Source organism: Hakea prostrata, chromosome 11 (genome assembly GCF_041222555.1).
Source record: "Hakea prostrata isolate BN-2017 chromosome 11, UWA_Hpros_2, whole genome shotgun sequence".
Classification (NCBI taxonomy): domain Eukaryota; kingdom Viridiplantae; phylum Streptophyta; class Magnoliopsida; order Proteales; family Proteaceae; genus Hakea; species Hakea prostrata.
In genome coordinates, this window is record NC_142610.1 from 10,189,486 (window position 1) to 10,210,218 (window position 20,733).

General features: G+C 34.8%; 1 protein-coding gene across 1 annotated transcript; it reads right to left on the bottom strand.

Moving 5' to 3' along the window:
- Positions 1-17,815: 17,815 nt before the first annotated feature.
- On the bottom strand, positions 17,816-20,345 carry LOC149000025 (uncharacterized). The gene has a single exon (XM_089141063.1). It carries the CDS (start codon positions 20,101-20,103, stop codon positions 19,723-19,725), a length of 381 nt encoding a protein of 126 aa, XP_088997189.1. The 5' UTR covers positions 20,104-20,345; the 3' UTR covers positions 17,816-19,722.
- Between the last annotated feature and the right edge of the window lie 388 nt (positions 20,346-20,733).

The following is a 20,733-nucleotide window of genomic DNA, read 5'->3' on the forward strand; positions in this document are numbered from 1 at the left end:
TGGAAATTATTGAACTTAGCTTTCAAAACTCTAGAAATATAGAGTTGGTACACTCATGAAGAGTGTTTTATGTTGTTGGGTCACATGAAACGTCTACCAAGATCTTATATTAAACATGCTCTGTACATTCTTATGAGTTGTTGAATTCCAAGATGTATTCACATGAATACTAAGGTTTCCTTCCAACCAAATCGATTTTTTATTGAGAGCTAGCAGATTTTGCCCAACATGTAATGTAGTGTTTCTCCTAGGCTTGCAAATCTTACCACTCTACCAACCCTGCATTAACGTTTGTCCTCTATATCTAAAGAGATAATATGGATATCTTGTATTGCTATTACCTCTTGACAAGAAAACATAGACCCGAACAAAGGGACATTCCATTGTTTTATGTTCCACAAGATTAAATCATTCACTAAGTAGGCACATTTGGAATCACAGGGCTAGATATATAATGAGAAGACAATAATAGAATCAATAGATCTGTATATGTATTTGTTGCCAAACCATTCTCCACCTTCCAAATCAAGCCCTCACTTAATACATTCCTTCCAGCCAATGAGCTGTCAAACTTCAAAAGAAATGAAGAAGAGGAATTGTTATGAAGCAATGATTTTCTTATACAGCACGATCGGCAGCAGCCAGCTGCAAATAAAAATCCAAACTTTCCAACTTCCATTTTGAATTTTGGTGTAGCATTGTATTTGTGCAAGAGACGTGGAGCATTTTTTTTATTTTTATTTATTTTAGTACAATTTACCAACTTTTGGATATGGCATCAATTGTCCCAATTATTTTTCATAAAAACAAGTATTTATATAGACTCTTTTCTAACCCCTAAAAAAGTTTGGGCTGACTAATCTTTGGGGCTCTATATAAATTCATTTTCGATCATTCTAAGTACAGATTTTACTCTTCCTCCTCCTCCTCCTCCTCCTCCTCCTCCTCCTCTCTCTCTCTCTCTCTCTCTCTCTCTCTCTCTCTCTCTCTCTCTCTCTCTCTCTCTCTCTCTCTCTCTCTCTCTCTCTCTCTCTCTCTCTCTCTCTCTCTCTCTCTCTCTCTCTCTCTCTCTCTCTCTCTCTCTCTCTCTCTCTCTCTCTCTCTCTCTCTCTCTCTCCCTGTTGTTATTCTGTTAAGCGGTGAACATAATCTGATTACACATAAGTAACCTTTCTAGAGTGCAACCTTAAAAGTTTGGACTGGCTAATCTTGGGGTGAAGACACTGTAGAACTTGTATTGCACAAATCAAGATTTCTAAATACCTTAAAGAAAATACCTTTGGTATGTTTCAACTCTGAAAAGTATTGTGAGAACAAACTTTCAAGCGTATTTGCAAATTCCTCAACAAGTTTTTCAACCATAATTTATATAAAATTTGTTAGTTTCCTTTTCATATTGGATTCTATAATTTTTATAAAATCAAAATATCATTGATGATGTTTACAAAGAGAAAAGTATAGAAGAACTTTCTTTTTTTACTTTCCTAATTCCTAACTTGTAATTTGTAATATATTCTAAAATTATTTGAAAAGATCTCTTTTCTATTTTGATTTTATAAATTTGAAAAAAAAATATAAATATAAATGGTACCTATATGTTTGTGAGACAAAAGAATAAAAAAAAAAAAAACTAATACAAAAAATATGTCATATATTTAAACAAAAATTAAGGATACAATAGTCAAGAAAAAGATTTGTCACGAAAGAGATGTACAATCTTTTATAAAATAGTATGATATATATATATTAAAAATAATATATGTACTAATATAAGTCAAATGTAGATTAGGTACCCATCACTTGATACCAATTTTTATTAACAAGGTGAAAGCCCAAGGAGAGGCCCTTGCCTGGTCGAAGCATTGAAGGAATCAACGACTCGTTCTGAGTGGGAACTGACTCATCAGAGGTGGTTAGGAATGGTGTGTCTGTAGTGTGCGGAAATCTTTTGCCTATTTGTATCCCATGGCTTAAGAACTTTGTAATTTTGATTTCATGTACGGGTCACCCATTAATATATAGACTCTTTTCTAACCCTTAAAAAAAGAAGAAAAGTTAGAGGTGAAAGCCAACTGGCCAGGTTTTTTTTTTTTTTTTTTTTTTTTTTTTTTTTGATAAGAGAGAAAAACTTCATTAAGTAAGGCTAATTGCAGTTACAAACGTTAACTATTGTTCTATTACAGTTATCCCTTTGAGTGGCCGCTATATTGGCATAATTTTCAAAATACATCTAAAGCACCGGATTCAGAAAGATCTCAAATTTCACGAGTTTTGTTAAGTGTGCCAGTTCTAATAACGTGGCAAGTTCCCCAAGAGGCCATGTTATCTTTGATGGCGATGGTAGTAGAGCTGCTACAAGTGTGTTGTTTGTCTATATTTCATGAATTGTGATCCTTGTTGCTGCTCCTTTCTTCATCCCTATTTGCAATCCATTCAGCAGAATCTCCAAAATTCCCCTTGCCTTCCCGCTTCCAAAATTGACGGATTGTATATGTCCGTCAATACATAGTCCGGTGCTCCATCCTACCACTCCTAAGCGCCAGCCAAGTGTTGTTGAAAGAGTAATTAATACACATGCCTTGGTTATGAGAAGAAAGTTAGCATGCATTATGCATGAAATATGGTTATAATTGCAAAAACCCAAAACATTCAGTACAATACAAATTTCTGCGGTTAATTTTTAAATTTAATATGAATGTGTAGTGTAATATGAGAATCAACCAATTATGACAAGAAACCTTGAAGTGCAAACACTAAGATATTGGAGAAAACTAATGCCGTATGAGTATATTTATCATATACTCTACAATTTTTATTTTTTTTTATCATTAAATTATTAAAATATAAACTTTTATATTAGATTTTTGTAAAAAGCTAAATGGAGGAAACATCCATAGGATGGAAACCTAGATTCTAGATCTTCTAAGTTACTAGAGAAGAATCTTCATTTTTGTCGTTAGTTCTCTAGAAAGTTCAGATGTGATCACAATACATGAGAAATCAAGACCTAGAGTTACACAAGAATTTATCAAGGAGTTTCTCTCACATGAGGAATTTTGCTTCCAGCCATCAACAGGTCTAGGGTTCCCATACAATTTAGGGCTTCTTCTTTTTATCTTCTTGTTTTCGATCTCCTTTAACCATGGGTCCTGAAAATTTGAGTTTCTCATTGTCAATGGATCCAAAATTTCTCCTCTTGTTAGGGATTTTCTTGAGTAGAGCCACTTTGCAAAAATGGGGCGAGAAAAAAAAAAAGGTGAGAAAAAAATATGTGAATCCCATGTGTAATGAGGTGAGGGAGAAAGAAATGAAAGGAAATGATTTTGGAAAAGTAATAGTGGTGGGTCCCACTTTTTACTTTTCTTAACTTTTCCATTATAAGTTCCACAAAATATGTGGGGTTTTAAAATAACTTGGGTGAGAAAGTTGGGCTACCACATCACCAGACAGTCTCTCACTTTCCCATCTCAAGCAACCAAACAATCTACCATTTTGAGATTTAAGGAAAAAATAAAAAATCTACATTTTTTTTAAGAATTTTCTCACCCACCTTTATCCCAACAAACAAACGCAGCTTAACTTTTAGAGCCACAATACTTGAATCTTTTTCTTATGGTTGCATTATTTTCACTTTATCATTTAATTAATACATTAGCTTCACTTTATCTTTTTCTTATGGTTGCATCCTTTAATGTCAGATCTGGCTTTAATCTTTTGGATCAAGAATATTAGAATATTGCATTGGTAGAATATAATAAAATATTGAATCTTGTCTTCTTATGTCTTTGCTTTTTTCTTTTAATTTTATTTTTTATCATTTATTTACGAAACTTTTGTTTTTTTCTTTTATCTATCCCAATAATTTGTTACCTTTTGCTTTCCCCATCCCTTCCTATAGGAAACAGTAAAAAATGTAATACCATGAATGTAAGGCACTGTGGGTATTACATTCATCCCAACATTCTAGCTTTCATGCACTTCTATATTGCCATCATGCTGCTACTATTTGGAGGCACTCCCCACTACATCTTGATGTCTCCACTTACGGCACCTCTGCTTGCAACATTGTATCATATACTCTTCGAGCATAAGATGATACCCAATACCGAAGGAAGGGAGTTCGACCCCTTTGGACTCAACTTGTTTGACACATTTGGAAGCAACACAATGGCATCATCTTTTAACATCGTGACCTAGTTGTGACTCGTGCTCTAAATCCAGTTCAATCTTCAGTTGGAGTGCAGCCATCGAGGCTTGCTTCAATTGTAGATTATCTGCCTTTGAGGTTGCAGCAAGATGCGAAATTTTGATAAATTTCGTCGTTTAGCACCTGAAGAAATAGGCAAACCTAGCGAAATTCACCGAAATTTCACCGAGTAATTCATTTCGATCATAAACCACTATGTTTGCTATTTAATTGACGGGACACATACCCAAGTTCCCAACTTTCCTACCCTCATTAAATGTTTAAAAACTGAATGGTGAGTATGAGGTCATGTACAACAACCAACACCACACAAGCTTGGGCTGGGCCTACCCCCATCCCTAGAGGAGACAACCCATTTATGGTTCCAGCCGAGAAGAGACGTAAAAGGAAGGATCAAGAATGTCATATATCTCAGGAGCTAGATCAGTTCCTGATGAACAAGTAAGAATTGCCTCAACAAAAATGGATGGAATTGGACTTAAAAAAGCCATTCAGATTCGTTATCAATTAGGTATCAGTAGGACCATAAAGATAAGAGAGTTAACTAAGTTTCAGATGACCAAATTGAACAAATATTATGTCTAAGATCATGTTGTTCATTGGGAATTGAAGAGGGGAGAACGAGCAGACATCAAATAAGGCACACCATCTTGCTTGCTTGCCTGGACTGCTTGTTTTCACTGCTAGCCAAGAGCGCCTAATGGAAGCGCAATGATCGCTTGCCAATCTTTTTTCCATCACCCAACTCCTGTGGACCCTCGTGTAATTTGTGGTGGTAAAGTCATCGGGTGCTCCTGACGGGGTGATGATCTAGACTCTTCTGTAATGGGATTCTTTTTTCCTCAAAACCTAACTTCTAACCCTTGATAAATACATTTTCAACTGCATGAGGAAAAAATTCCTGGAACTTGAGAACTCTCTTTAAAAGCTTGATTTCTAAGTAGGGCATTCGCCCAATCGGGTACTTGGAGATTGTGCATTCATGTGCATTTCTATTAGAACTTTTCAAGGTCATCCGTCTTGAGTTTGTGGTGCACCACGGTATTTGTGCAAGAGGTTTGGAATATCTTTATTTTTTTATTTAAAATTTTCAAAAACATCTCAAGATAATTGAAAAAAATATAGACACTTCAAAACAATGCCAAATTGACATTCATGTGCATTTCTATTAGAACAGTTAATTGGTTAGAAAAAATGATAGTTGTATTATGTTATATCTTCTAATAAAAAATAATGAGTGGAAGAACAACAAGAAATTCACGGAAGAAGAAAGAAGATGAAATTCAGGATTCTAGGTTACTAAAGGCAACACGGTAAAGTTATAATAGATTAAGAATAATTTAGAAATTATGAAATTATTTAAGCATAATCTAACATAATTTTCTTAGGGCCTGTTTGGTTACATGAGTCTAGAGATTTCAAATCTATGGAATTATAATTTATAAAATTAAATGTTTGGTTGTGGAATCAAATCTATAGATTCATCCTAAAAAAATTTTGATTGATGTGATTTTTGTGAACGTGCAAATGTATAGCTTTTTTGAAATCTCTGGATTTCACTCCTTACCTATAAATCTACAGATCCACGATTTTAGTGTAAAAAGGTGAATCTCTTGATTTCATGAATCTAGAGATTTTTACAACCAAACAGGTATAATTCTCAAATTCATGAATCCAGAGATTTGAAATCTCTGGATTCATGTAACCAAACAGGCCCTTACCGAGTCTACTATTGTGCAAATTTAAGACACATTTTGGGGGTACATAGTTTTGGAGTATCTATTTTTTTCCCAAAAGCTTGGGATGTCCTTGAAATTTGCCCTTTTATTTTAAGTCACTTTTTCTTAGGATGAAAAACAGATCTCTCCCCCCCCACCCTCCTACAAGGAAATTGACCATCCATTGACATGAGTCCCACATTACATCAAATGGTTGAAATTGTAAATTATTTAATTTTATATTGTGAATGAGCTATATATATATATATATATATATATATATATATAACTTGTAAGTTAACTAACTACTATGATTCATTTAATTTACATCTAGTATTTCACTAATGAAATCATGTTCTTTTCTCTCTTTTTTTGGGTAATTTTTATTTTGTAATTTTTTTATATAAAAGAAAACATTCATTAAAACTTAAAAGAATTATTTTATAACATATATTTTTTTTGTTAGGGATCTCATGTTTTAATTTACTTATATTTTGTGATGATAAAAATATCATATTAATAATTTATCTATATTTTTAACGTGTGGGCTCTATAAAATGTGTGGACCATGTTTGAATATAAAAAAATAATTCAGAAGTGAGATCCTAGTGGGCTCCATATGGCCTACACAATATATATAGTGAAAATGCGTCACCCCCGGGAAAAAAAATATTGAATCCTTGCTCCACATTTGGTCAAATAGAGTAGGTACCCATCACCAACGAGGGTTGGTACCCATCACCAACGAGGGTTGGTCCAAGTGGTAAGCAGCTTAGTCCACTTAAGCAAGGTTCCAGTATCGAAACCTTGTGGATGCAGAAAATCCCCGTTGGAAGACTCACTCACCATAGCTAGGTGTACGACCTGGGTCGAACACAGATTATCCCCGGGCAAAAAAATATTAAATCCTGGGTTGGCAATTTGGCCAAAAAGACTAGGTACCCATCATCAGAGGATACCAATATATCAAGTTGAGGGCCATTCATTACTAAAAAAACAAAGGTGAGGGCCAACTGGACAAGTGCTGTTAAAGGAGCAAGTGATACACATGCCCTAGTTATGAATAATTGACATAGAAACTCACCACATATTGTATGCATGAATATGGTTATAACTACACAAGCACATTCACTATAAGAGCTTTTCTGTTTATCTTTTTCAACATAATTGTATGCAATGTGAAATGAAGAAGAAATCAATTATGATAACAAACTCTCAAATGCAATGACTAAGATATTGGAGAAAATTAATTTGGTAAATGCATTTTTATTATAGATTTTGAAGATTTATTTTTGTACTAAATTATTAAAATATTGATTTTCATATTAAGCTTTGTAAGCTCTACAAGCTAAAATGGTGGAAATCTACCTAAATGGATACTAGCAAATACCTACATTCCTATTTCCTTATTTTTTAGGGTTTGCTCCTAATACCTATGGATCTTGATGTATTAGTCTCTTAGGTACATTTGGTTGATTCTAAGTTTTAATGTGTTTTCACTGACAAAGACTAAAATGCTAATTAATGGCGTCAAGATCATGTTCGATTATTCTTTTGAAATCTTAAGAAAGATTTGCCAAGAAAGGTCAAGATCTCATTGTATAGCAGGTCAACTGGGAAATTCTCACAAATATATCATAGACAGATCAAATATAGAAAGAGAGAGTGTATTAAGCATTTGACATAATTTGATAATAACATTTCTACATCCCAAGGAAGAATAGAGATAGAACAGACACTACATGAGTGAAAAAAAGGTGAGGTTTCTTATTCTTGATCTTGATTTTTCTTTTCTTTACTATTATTATTAACTGGTATTGAGCAAATATAGAAGTAACATCTTATCTTTGCCGATGTATGATTAAATTTTAACCAATTTTTTTCTTTATGGGTTAAGAAATTTTAACCAATTTTTTTTTTTCTTTTGATATTAAATTTTAACCAAATGTTGAGTGATGCAAAACAGGTTTCACAAATTCCAATCTGTGTAATCAACAAACATCGCAAACTACTTCATCAACACATGATGTTAAATACCCTAATGCTTTATTTTATTAGAAACTTGAACAAGACGAAAGACTCATTTATAATCAAGATGCATAATACATCACATTTACTTACAAGTTTTCTCTCTATAAAATAGCCACCCACTTAAGTGACTAAATCCATTATTTGGTTTAGGTTTATGTCATGGATTTACAAAAGGGTAAGTCACAAGTTTAAACCAACCTTTTATTTACAAAAACCGATTAATACAACCGAAGGATTCAGAACTTCTTTAATATGCTGAAATCCTTACTGCTATTAAAATCTTAAAAGACTAGTTTATGATAATTTTGATCTATTAATAAATATAACAACAAATTTGGTTAAGTGTGTTTTTTTATGAATGCATGAGGTTATCTATTTTCAATTCTTTCGTTAAACACCAAAGAAACAGGTTCAAACGAGAGAGATCAAATGATAAGGAGATTCTTTTTGAGCTGTTCACAGCCTTCTCAAACAAGAAGGAAATCCAAACTCTCAAAATTCAAGACTACAGAACACTAGTCGTCTCTTCCAACATTCTGTTTTTGGGGTTTGTCATCAGTGTTTAATATTGTAATCACCTGCCGTGAAAAAAGAGGAGAGCAACTATTAAGAGATACTAAAGTTATTCCTTAATCTGGGTTTTATTAGTGATTGTCAGATATTATAAAACCAGTTGTCAATCCTAACAACTAATTATAGGGAATGATAGAATTCGAATTACAAGAGTTCGACTTCAGTGCTACGCATAACGGTCCAGATCTCGATCTCAACCGTTCGCTACAGCTGCACCCAAGCAATTTTCAAATTACAAACCCTGAAAATCTCATAATATTGTACAGCTCTACTGACCTCACATCCAACCCAGATTACCCATACATTTATGGTTTTAGTGAAGACATATAAGATATATAAATTTATATTGGAAAAAAAAAATGATCATATTGGTTCCATTTTGCTGCTAGATATTAAAGAGTTCCCAGACTTGACAATCAGGTAAACATCCCCATGTCTTTGATAATTAATCCCACATCCCTTTAAAAGCATCACAACAAAAGAAAACACCAAAAGGGAACTCTTAAATTGCGAATGGGATCCAAGGAGTTCTGCTGGAAGATCTTGGTGGGAAGCCTTCTTTACCATTGATAGACTTGGAAAACCATTTGTTTTCTGTCCTCTTGTGTTCAACATGGTACTTTTTTTTTTCTCGTGTTCAACATGGCACTTGTGATTATCTTCTTAAGCTTATATGGATGAAAGAACTTAGAAATATTTGGCAACATGTCTTCAGAAAGAAAATACATGAAGTGAGAGAGATCAAAAGCCTTGAAGGGCATGAGGATGCTCGTAATATGAAAAATGGATCAGAGGGATTTGATGATGGACCATTACCAAGTGAATGTGACCCAATTTTAGCAAAGAAAATGAAAGACGTGGATAATAAAGAGCATGAGGACCAAGAACTAAATGACCCTTCTCTCAAGATCTCTGCTGATGTTACATCTTTTAAATCAAGCAGAATTTCATTCTACATATAAGCTTTGATAATTAATTAGCAATCTCTTGTCCTGCTTGCCATCTGCTGTCTAAAATACTAGGACTTAATCAGCTTTCTTTTTCTATATGTCATGGAGCAAAAACTTTATCTTATACTTTCCTGATGGAAATTTGGACACCAACCAACAAGGTTGAGCCTGCATATCAAGAGGGCTGAGAAAGATGGAGTTGAAGTCAGGGTGATAGCAGGAGAAGCCATGGGAATCCAGTCTGTAGTATTTACCAGAACTCCAGCAATGTATCTTGATTTCATACTTGAAACCTGAAGCTAAATGCTACCAAAATATTCCAGTATCTTGGAACTCCTTTGTGTATGTGATTGAAGGAGAGGGTGTCTTTGGGACATTGGGTTCAGCATCAGTGAGTGCTCATCATATCCTGGTATTGGGTCCAGGGGATGATGGTGTGAATGTATGGAACAAATCTACTAAGCCTCTCAGGTTCGTCTTAATTGAAGGGCAACCTCTTAATGAATCTGTTGTTAAACGTGCCTTCTTCGTCGTGAACACTCAAGCTGAGATAAACCTATGTGCAAACTTATGTTTACGAAGAAACTTAATTCAAATGAAAAATATAAAATTTTAAATTCCACGTATCACACATTCTATAAAAAGGGGCACATCACACATGCATATGCTTGTGCGTCATTACTAGTATTAAAAAAAGTATGTACTAATATAAGTCAAATATAGATTGGGTATCGGTCACATGATACTAATTTTTATTAACAAGGTGAAAGCCCAAGGAGAGGCCCTTGCCTCATCAAAGCATTGAAGGACTCAACGACTTGTTGTGAGTGGGAACTGACCCATTGGAGGTGGTTAGGAATGGTGTGTCTATAGTGTGCGGAAATCTTTTGCCTATTTCTATCCCATGGCTTCAAGAACTTTGTAATTTTGATTTCATGTGTGGGTCACGCATTAACCCTTTTCTAACCCCTTAAAAAGAAAAGAAAAGAAAAGAAAAAATGAAAGCCAACCAGCCAAGTGTTGTTGAAAGAGTAATTAATACACATGCCTTGGTTATGAGAAGAAAGTCAGCATGCATTATGCATGAAATATGGTTATAATTGCACAAACCCAAAACATTCAGTACTATACAAATTTATGCGGTTTTATTTTTCAATTTAATATGAATGTGTAGTGTAATATGAGAATCAACCAATTATGACAAGAAACATTGAAGTGCAAACACTAAGATATTGGAGAAAACTAATTCGGTAAGAGTATATTTATCATAGACTCTACAATTTTTTTATTTTTTATTTTTTATCATTAAATTATTAAAATATAAACTTTTATATTAGATTTTTATAAGAAGTTAAATGGAGGAAACATCCATAGGATGGAAACCTAGATTCTAGATCTTCTGCTAAGTTATCAAAGAAGAATCTTCATTTTTGTGGTTAGTTCTCTAGAAAGTTCAGATGTGATCACAATACATGAGAAATCAAGACCTAGAGTTATACAATAATTGGTCAAGGAGTTTCTCTCACATAAGGAATTTGGCTTCCAGCCATAAGCCATCAACAGGTCTGGGATTCCCATACAATCTAGGGCTTCTTTTTTTTCTTCTTGTATTTGATCTCCTTTAACCATGGGTCCTGAAAAATTGAGTTTCCCACTATCAACGGGTCCAAATTTCTTCTCCTGTTAGGGATTTTCTTGAGTAGAGCCACACTGTAATATCTGGACCTTAACTTTTAGGGTCACAATATTGAATCAGTTTTCTTATGGTTGCATTATCTTCACTTTATCATTTAATTAATACATTAGTCTTTGCCATGAGACTTGAGTATCGTAAATGCATCCTTTAATGTCAGATTTGGCTTTAATATTTTGGATCTAGAATATTGCATTGTTAGAATATAATCAAATGTTGCATCTTGTCTTATTTTTTTTTTTTTTTTTAATATCATTGTTTACAAAACTTTTGTTTTTTCTTTTATCTATCCGATTAATCTGTTGCCTTTTGCTTTCCCCATCTTCCTTTCTACAGGAAACAGTAAAAAATGTAATACCATGAATGTAAGGCACTGTCGGTATTACATTCATCCCAACAACTTGGCTATTCTACACTTCTATATTGCCATCATGCTACTACTATTGGGAGGCACTCCCCACTACATCTCGATTTCTTTGCTTACGGCATCTCCTCTTTACAACATTGTATCATACTCCAAGAGCATAAGATGATACCCAATGCCAAAGGAAAGGAGTTCGACCCCCTTTGGACTTAACTTCTTTGGCACATTTGGAATAAACACAATGGCGTCGTCATTTTTTAACATCGTGACCTAGTTGTGACTCATGTTCTGAATCCGGTTCAATCTTCAGTTGAAGTGCAGCAATCCCGCACGTGCTTCGATTGTAGATCTACTACTTGGAACTTTCTCGTTCTACTATGATGGTGTATGGGACCCTAGAACAACCATATGGAATAACAGTTTCGCCTTATATTCTTGAAATTTGGATTTCACGTTGTATTCTAGAAATTTGGATTTCAAAGAGTCCGATCTGAATAATTAATAACAAACCTCAATGTCTCTTCTTTTGGGATTTTGAAAAATACAAAAATGTCAACAATTTCAGCCGATTTCAGATAGATAAGATACTAAGTAATCTATAATACTAAGTAGACATTAGTAATTATCTCTAGTATGCATGTCTTCCATTTGATGCTTCTACATCCTTTGCACAAATTCTAATACATAAGCCATTTACATTTAATTTTTAAAAAAAATAAAAATTGCTTAAGGAGGGGAAGAACTCCTACTTTACCAATGGAAACATGCTTTTCATAATAAATTATTTTATTAAAATTTGACAACCCATCAGATGGATGGTTTTCTTTAAAATTTGGGTTTTTGGACAATTTCTTAATGGGATTCTCTTTTTCTTCCAAACCCAGGTTTTTAACTTCTATCCCTTGATAAATACATTTTTAACTGTGCAAAGATTTTAATGGCGTGAGGAAAATAAATTTCTTGGAGCTTGAGAACTCTCTTTTAAAGCTTGATTTCTAAGCAGGATATTCGCCCAATCGGGTACTTGCAGAGGAGAAACTTAGATGGTTGGTTGTTAAAGCTCAATCAAGAATTTTTCAAGGTCATCCATTTGAGTTTGTGGTGCATCATTGTGTTTGTGCAAGAAGCTTGGAGTATCTTTATTTTTTATTTAAGAAATTTCAGAGACATCCCAAGATAATTGGAAAAAAATATAGACACCTCAAAACAATGCCAAATTGACAGGCACATACATTCCTTTCTATTAGAACAATTAATTGGTTAGAAAAAACGATAGTTGTATTACATAATATCTTATAATAAAAAATAATGAGTGTAACTGTGTAAGAATGAGAAGGAACTCAAGGAGGAAGAAAGATGATGAAATTCATGATTCTATTTTACTAAAGGCAACACCGTGAAGTCATAATAGATTAATGACAATTTAGAAATTATGAAATTATCTAAGCATAAATGGACCATCCATTGAAGTGTGTCTCATATCACATCAAATGGTTGAAATCCATTTTTAAGTCACATCAAAGAGTTGTGATTAAATTTTTGAGCAAATTGCACTGACACCTCAAAATGGAGGCCTTAAAGTACTGATACTCCCACTTTATGTTAAAAAGCATAGAGACCTTAAAATTGGATTTTTATAAGATATATTTGTCAAATTTATCACTGCAAACAGTTAAATCACTGTTATTTTCAAATATATCCCTATGATAATCAGTGTCATTAATGTTCCTTCGACGAAGAAGTGATCTAGGCTCTCATTATTCCTCCCCGAAAATCTACATATATATATATTGAATCCTAGCTCCACATCCAGTCAAATAGACTAAGTACCCATCATCACATGATACCATTGAGGACCATTTACTACCAAAGAAACAAGGTAAGGGCTACCTAGACAAGTGTTGTTAAAGGAGCAAGTAATACACACGCCCTAGTTATGAATAATTGATATAGAAACTCACCACATATTGTATACATGAAAGAGGATTATAACTGCACAAGCCCAAGACATTCACTACGAGCTTTTCATTTTCTCTTTTTCAACATAATTGTATGGACTGTGATATGGAAAGAAATCAATTATGATAACAAACTCTCAAATGGAATGACTAAGATATTGGAGAAAATTAATTTGGTAAGTGCATTTTTATTATAGATTTTAAAGATTATTCTTTTTCACTAAATTATTAAAATATTAATTTTCGTACTAAGCTTTGTAAGCTATACAAGCTAAAATGGTGGAAATCTACCTAAATGGACACTAGCAAATGCTTACATGCCCATTTCCTTATTTTTTAGGGTTTGCTCCTAATATATGGATCTTGATGTATTAGTCTCTTAGGTACAATTGGTTGATTCTAAGTTTTAATGTCTTTTTGCTTACAAAGACTAATCAATGGTGTTAAGATCAAGTTCGATTATTCTTTTGGATTCTTAAGAAAGATTTGCCAAGAAGGTTCAAGATTGCATTGTATAGCAGGTCAACAGAGAAATCCTAACAAATATATTATAAACATATTGAATTTAGAAAGAGAGAGTGTTTAAGCATTTCACATAATTTGATAATAACATTTCTACATCCCAAGGAAGATGAGATGGAACAGGCACTACATGAGTGCACAAAAACATGAGGTTTCTTATTTACTTTGATTTTTTTTTTTTCTTACTATTATTAAATGGTATTGAGCAAATATAGAAGTAACATCTTTATCTTTTCTGATGTATTATTAAATTTGATCCAATTTATTCTTTTTGGGTTAAGAAATTGTAACTTTTTTTTTTTTCTTTCTTTCTTTTGATATTAAATTTTAACCAAATGTTGGGTGTTGCGTAACAGGTTTTACAAATTACAATCTGTGTAATCAACAAACATTGCAAATTACTTCATCAACACATGGTCCCAAATACCCTGAGACTTGATCTTATTAGAAACTTGAACAAGACGAAAGACTCATTTATGATCAAGATGCATGCAACATCTCAATACTTACAAGTTTTCTTAAAAGACTAGTTTTATGATAATTTGATCTATTAGTAAATATAACAACAAATTTGGTCAAGTCTGTTTTTTTATGAATGCATGAGGTTATCTATTTTCAATTCTTTCGTTAAACACCAAAGAAACAGGTTCAAACGAGAGATCAAATGATAAGGAGATTCCTTTTGAGCTGTTCACAGCCTTTTCAAACAAGAAGGAAATCCAAACTCTCAAAATTCAAGACTACAGAACACTAGTCGTCTCTTCCAACTTTCTGTTTTTGAGGTTGGTCATCAGTGTCTATAATATTGTAATCACCTGCCGTGAGGAAAGAAGAGAGCAACTATTAAGAGATACTAAAGTTATTCCTTAATCTGGGTTTTATTAGTGATTGTCAAATATTATAAAACCAGTTGTCAATCCTAACAACTAATTGTAGGGAATGATAGAAATTGAATTACAAGAGTTCGACTTCAGTGCTGCGCATATCGGTCCAGATCTCGATATCAACCGTTCGCTGCAGGTACTGCGCATTAATTGTACAGCTTCCATGCAATTTTCGAATTACAAACCATGAAAATCTTATAATATTGTACAGCTCTGCTGACCTCACATCCAACCCAGATTACCCAAATGCATTTATGGTTTTAGTTTATATTGAAAAAAAAAAAAAAAGTGATCATATTGGTTCCATTTTGCTGCCAGATTTTAAAGAGTTCCCAGACTTAGAGCAAGGTTTTAATCAACAGCTGGGCAAGAGGTTATTCGGCCAGGTGAGGATGCAGTGGTAATGAAGTCCTGTACTGGTGTGCTGAGTAGAGTGTTTGCAATTTATTTGGACTGTCTCCCTGAGCCGATTCATGCAAGGAAATTTCGAACGTTTAGAATTCCTTAGTTTGCGTATGAGAAGTAGCATAATTTGTTTCAAATTTGAGAGGTTCGACAACGACAGAAGATTTGTACTCCTGATGTTCTTCACTAGAACAGTAGGGGCTTTGTTATATTTTAAGCTTGGAAATAAAGGTGATATGACTTATGTTTGGAGGCGTTGCCCTTTAAAGGCGGGATCGCAAACTATTTAGTTTCAACTGTGGCAGCTAGATTTTAATGTGAATATGGCTCATCCATCTACAAGCTGGTCTTCATTTTGCAGAACTACTATTAGAGTATTGGCATAAGGTGTTTGCAACTCCGAATTGGAGGACCAAACAGGGTAGCCATTGCTTATGTTCTTGTTGAACTTAAATTGGATGTGAATTGGGTACATCCAAAGTCTTCAGCTTTATCCAAAAGGTTTTGTATGAGGAAGGGGATAGAAATGTGTGTATTGTAAATGCTTTGGGTATACGGTGGCACAACATAGGGCTAAAAAGGAAGCTGTTTTTAACCAAGCAGCAAAGGAGAAGGTGGTGGCACTGCCAGTGGTGGTGGTGGAATATTGTGGTGTGAAATGGAGAGCAAAGTTCAAGCAATAAGAGAGAGTTGGGTTTGGAGGGGAATAGAATCTCAATCATTTGAAACTCCTATAATTTCTTAGTTTTTTTCAGCTCAATCCACAGTGGAGAATTTGATCAAGAGCTGAGTTCAAACTTTTTTAAATTTTGAATTTAAAAAGTCAATGAAACACAGTGGTATGGATGGCGAGGAAGGTTCAAATGATAATGGAGAGTTGAGTTTGGAAGGGACTCTATGAACGATAGAATCTCCATCGGTTGAAACTCCTATAATTTCTCAATCTTTTCTAGTTCAGAAGCCATCGGATTAGTCCCAAGCCCACGATGGAGAGTTGATCTAGCGGTGAGTTCAAATTATTAAAATGTTGGGTTGAATTCAAAAATTCAGTGGACAAGGCTAAGGTGTCTGTCACCTACTCTGAATCGTTAATGAACCCTGCGAAAATTGGAAATGTTAGTGAATTCTGGAGGAAAAGGGTTTGAAATTCAAAAAGATAATTTGGTAGATGGGGATGTGTGAGAGTTGGAAATGTAGCGAACTCTCAAGATGAAGGATTTGACATCTGTGGAAGGAAGACGTGCGAGTTAGAAATGAAGTGGGCTCTCAAAATGAAGTATTTAAATTTCAAAATGCCATATCATTGAATGGAGGTGTGAAAGGTGGTCCATTCCTAATAGATAATGATGATCATGAGTTGGTGGAAGATCTACCAAACCAAACAAAAGGGCATGGTTAGGTCTTGTGAGGTTGCTCCTTCACTCTCAAGGGTTGCTACTTGCATTGAAAAGAGTATGTTATAGCCCTTCCAGGCAAGGTTTAAAGTATCGGTAACGAAAATCGTATCGGTCAGGTGATTTTAAGAGACACATCGTCCTGTATCGAATATTGTATCACATTGATTAATGTATTTTAGTGTAATTCAATGGAGACACGTATCAAAATGTATCGTATTGGTTGGGTCAAATATGGATAGACACGTATCAAAATGTATCGTATTGGTTGGGTCAAATATGGATACGTATCGGTCAGTATTGTATGGTATCGTGAGGTATCGTGAGATACTTTACACCTTGCTTCCAAGGTTAGGGTTGAAGGCAATGCCCAACGTAGGTCGATTACAAGGAAGGTACAATATTAAGGAAGCTGCAAGGTGACCTTGTTAATGGTCATTTTGCAGCTCATGAGGAATTGGTGAAAGTGGAAAATGCAATACTCAGACTTGGTCACCGTGCAAAAATCAAAATTTCATCTTAGTAGATGCAAGCAAACATGATCAAATTCATTTTGATCAGGAGACTTGATTTGTAGTTTTTTTGGAAGATTTTATACTTTGACGTGTAATTCTTTCTTTTTCTTATCAACCAATTTAACCTGTACTCAAATCCAAAGAAGAAGAAGGAAGAACAAGAAAAAGAAGAAAAAGAAGAAAAAGAAGAAGAGGAAGAACAAAGGAAAGAGGTAATTTGACAGAAAAGAAAAAGAAAAAACCAAATAGACAAATGCTCACTGCAGTTTGAATTCACTACTCATCTGGTGAAATCATTGTGTCTTTCTGTATCCCATGTTCTGAACTCTTAACAAAATCACATACAGATTACAGGAACAACAGAGCTAGAATCTGCTCCTGGACAATGAAAACCAACAAGAAGTTTCTGGTCAATAGATGGCGTTTGCTAGTTTTTCTGCTATATACAGATGGAATTTATGCATGACCATATCCAAAAGACTACCTGAAGAAGTATAACCATGCTAGATCGGAAAACAAAAAACAGGGTATGCTTTAGGAATACCTCATTCATGCCTGGATTGTTTAACAATAGAATCACATTTTTTTTCCCCTCAGCATTCTCTTTGAATGTGATATGCCAGAATCGATTAAACATTTTAGATTACTGAACCAAGAACAAGGAATGCTGCAGGTATGTATATCTCATTGATGCCTGCTAGTTTAACAATAAAATCTTTTTTTTTCCTGTATAAATTGCAACCATTTTCATTGGATCTGATATGACACAATGGATGAATATATTGACGAAACAAGCAACAGAAGAAACCCAAATTCTCATAAAGGATGTCATTGGCTAAAAAGACATACCCAACCAATGTTGAAAATTAGTAGAAAACTCTTCAGGACTCAATTTGAAGAGTAACAGTAGCCATTACCAACTTCAACTAAACATGTTCGTCTTCCTACAAACCAATACTTGTTTGATCTTTTACAAGGTGAACAATCTGAAAGCTCATCGCCCTAGATCGTTGCAATAATAGCACCCAGACGGTAGCACCACCTTGTCCAAGAGAAAAAGCAATGAAACAGAGAAACTTATGGTTGGCCCTAGATTTTAAATTTTGGTCTATAAATTTCAGACGGTGATGAATCCAATAAATGAAGGTATATGCACCATAAAGCTGGTTTAATCATACATGAACTTGCATATCCAACATGAGCATGAAGTGGATTTAGCTTTAGTGAAATTGGTCAATACTAGAATCACCTAGTTGAGTTTTCACTTGTTCATGTCAAAATCAAGTAAGCAGAGGAGTGACTGCAATATGAATTTAGCTAAGAAAAACTATCCGACTCCAATGTCAGCGTTGTAAAACACAACAGCAAAAAAAAAATTTGGGTTAATGCAATTAAACCAAGAACAAAGTGTTTTGGGATAAAAAAGAAGTCTGTACAGAAAACAACTTCAGCAAAATGCCTGGAAGACTGATTGATAGAGCTCTCTTCAAACTTCAGGCAGAAAACAATCACATGAGTCAAGCTTTCACCAGCCGTATAGACACCTCTCAATTTTCCATTTGGATAAAAATTCAAATGCAAAATGCAAATTTTCTCAAAAACTGGCAACATATAAACCATTAATAGATTCACCACAAAAACTCTGAAGACATGCATTCACTGAAAGGAAGATTTCTGTTATTCACCACCAATATTTACAGAATATTCATCTGGAACTTTATTCTACTTTCAATGATCAATTGTGAGTCTTCAGAATTCCACATGTTGGATTCCAAAATTAGGAGGGAGACACCAAACCAGCATAACAATGATTGTTTATCCAGGTGCACATATCTAAGCCGGTCTGCACTAATGTCAGCAAGCCTACACTACACAATGTGACAAGATAAGAATATATCATGGAAGGGATGAGGATGTTCAGTGAATTTTGCACACAAACACTTTTTATCAGGTTGGGTAATTAGCCAGCTCTCTACTGAGCTACACAACCAATTTGAATGGCCAGTCAGCCTCATTCTATTATCATAAAAGTCTAAGTATGCACAAACCCATATCGATTTTTTGAAGCACTGAATTCATATTTCATCAACAAAGGCTATCTTATGTTTACCAAAAAAACAAAGAGTATCTTATACTTCTAATTGCCATGAAGCTCCCTCCTCCAAGCATCACTTCCTCAGCCATATAAAGTTCGACATTCAGGCCAAATTGTCTTAAGGGACTGCTGGAAGCAATTACAATTGTGTCAAAGACAACATTTCTATAAACAGAAAAGAAATCCACCACAGAAGAAGGCTGAAAAAAGAATCAGATGTCTTTTATACAGAACATTATGTGCAAAACAATAGCCGAAGTTTCAATAAAAAAAAAAGAATTATCTCATACACACAGCAATGGGAGAAAGAAATTACAGGGCTCTGATCCAAACCCAGAAAAGAATATATGGAACATTAAAGATAAGAGAATCATATAAAGAAAAGCGTACATTAATTTCTCAATTATCTCAAATCAGAAGATGCCGAGCAGGACCGAAAACCCTAGAACGATGAGCCACACGATGTGAACCAAAAGAAGAGCCTGTCCAGAGACAGGACCGCTACCGCCATTACCGACATCGCAAAACCCTAATTTTGCAACCCGAGTACCGGCGCACATAGCATCTGCGCAACCACACCAGTAGGTGATTCCATCGACGCCACAGACGGGATCAGTTCGAAAGCAATTGACAGGGCAGGTGGATGGCTGCGTCGTTTCCGCACACAGATCAACAGGGTTTTCAGAAGGCAAGCGAAGAATTGATGATGAATCGGATTGAGAGACAATGGGAACGAGGTAGAGGGAAAGAAGAGAGAAGAGAAAGCAGAAGGAGAGGAGAGAGAAATTGGGCATGGTTCAGGCAAGCATAGGAAGAAGCTCGCCTTCACCTGAAGAGAAAGATTGTTGGGGGAAACCCTAAGATCTGAAATGTGAAATGAGAGAGAAGTTGCTTTGGAGGAAGAAAAGGAATCTCTGGTTGTTGGGTTCGAAAGAAAAAGAAGAAACGGAAAAGAGAGTGGTTGAACGGTTAGCAGACGTTCTGAGGAAAAATGGAGACAGAGCACCGTGTTGAGGTGGCAAAGAAGTTTCCAGCACAGCTGCAGCGCAAATGGGAAAGGGTGGACACGGTGTTTTTGAACAAGTAAACGGTCAAATATTTTGGGCGTACAGCCGACTAAAAGGTTTTCCGCATGAGTCCTAAACCTCTTCACCCAAGCAGTCCGTCCACCCATCCTCTTACCTTCACATATGAGCTGCCCATGATACACAAATGGGCCATTGTTAGCTTAATTATGAAGATGGTAGGATGGGGGACGGCTTGCTTAGGTGGAGAGAATTTGAATTCTTTCGACGTAAATTATTATATGAAAAGCCTGCGGACAGAAAAACCTGAACAATAACAATGACTGATCAATCATGAAAATAGGTGAGACATTCCACCCTGATCTAGAAAAAGGAAAACGACGGACTCCATTAACAAGG

Bases quoted from the DNA above. Each gene is read 5' to 3' on its own strand.
- LOC149000025 (XM_089141063.1), bottom strand. From the start codon at position 20,103: ATGCCCAATTTCTCTCTCCTCTCCTTCTGCTTTCTCTTCTCTCTTCTT.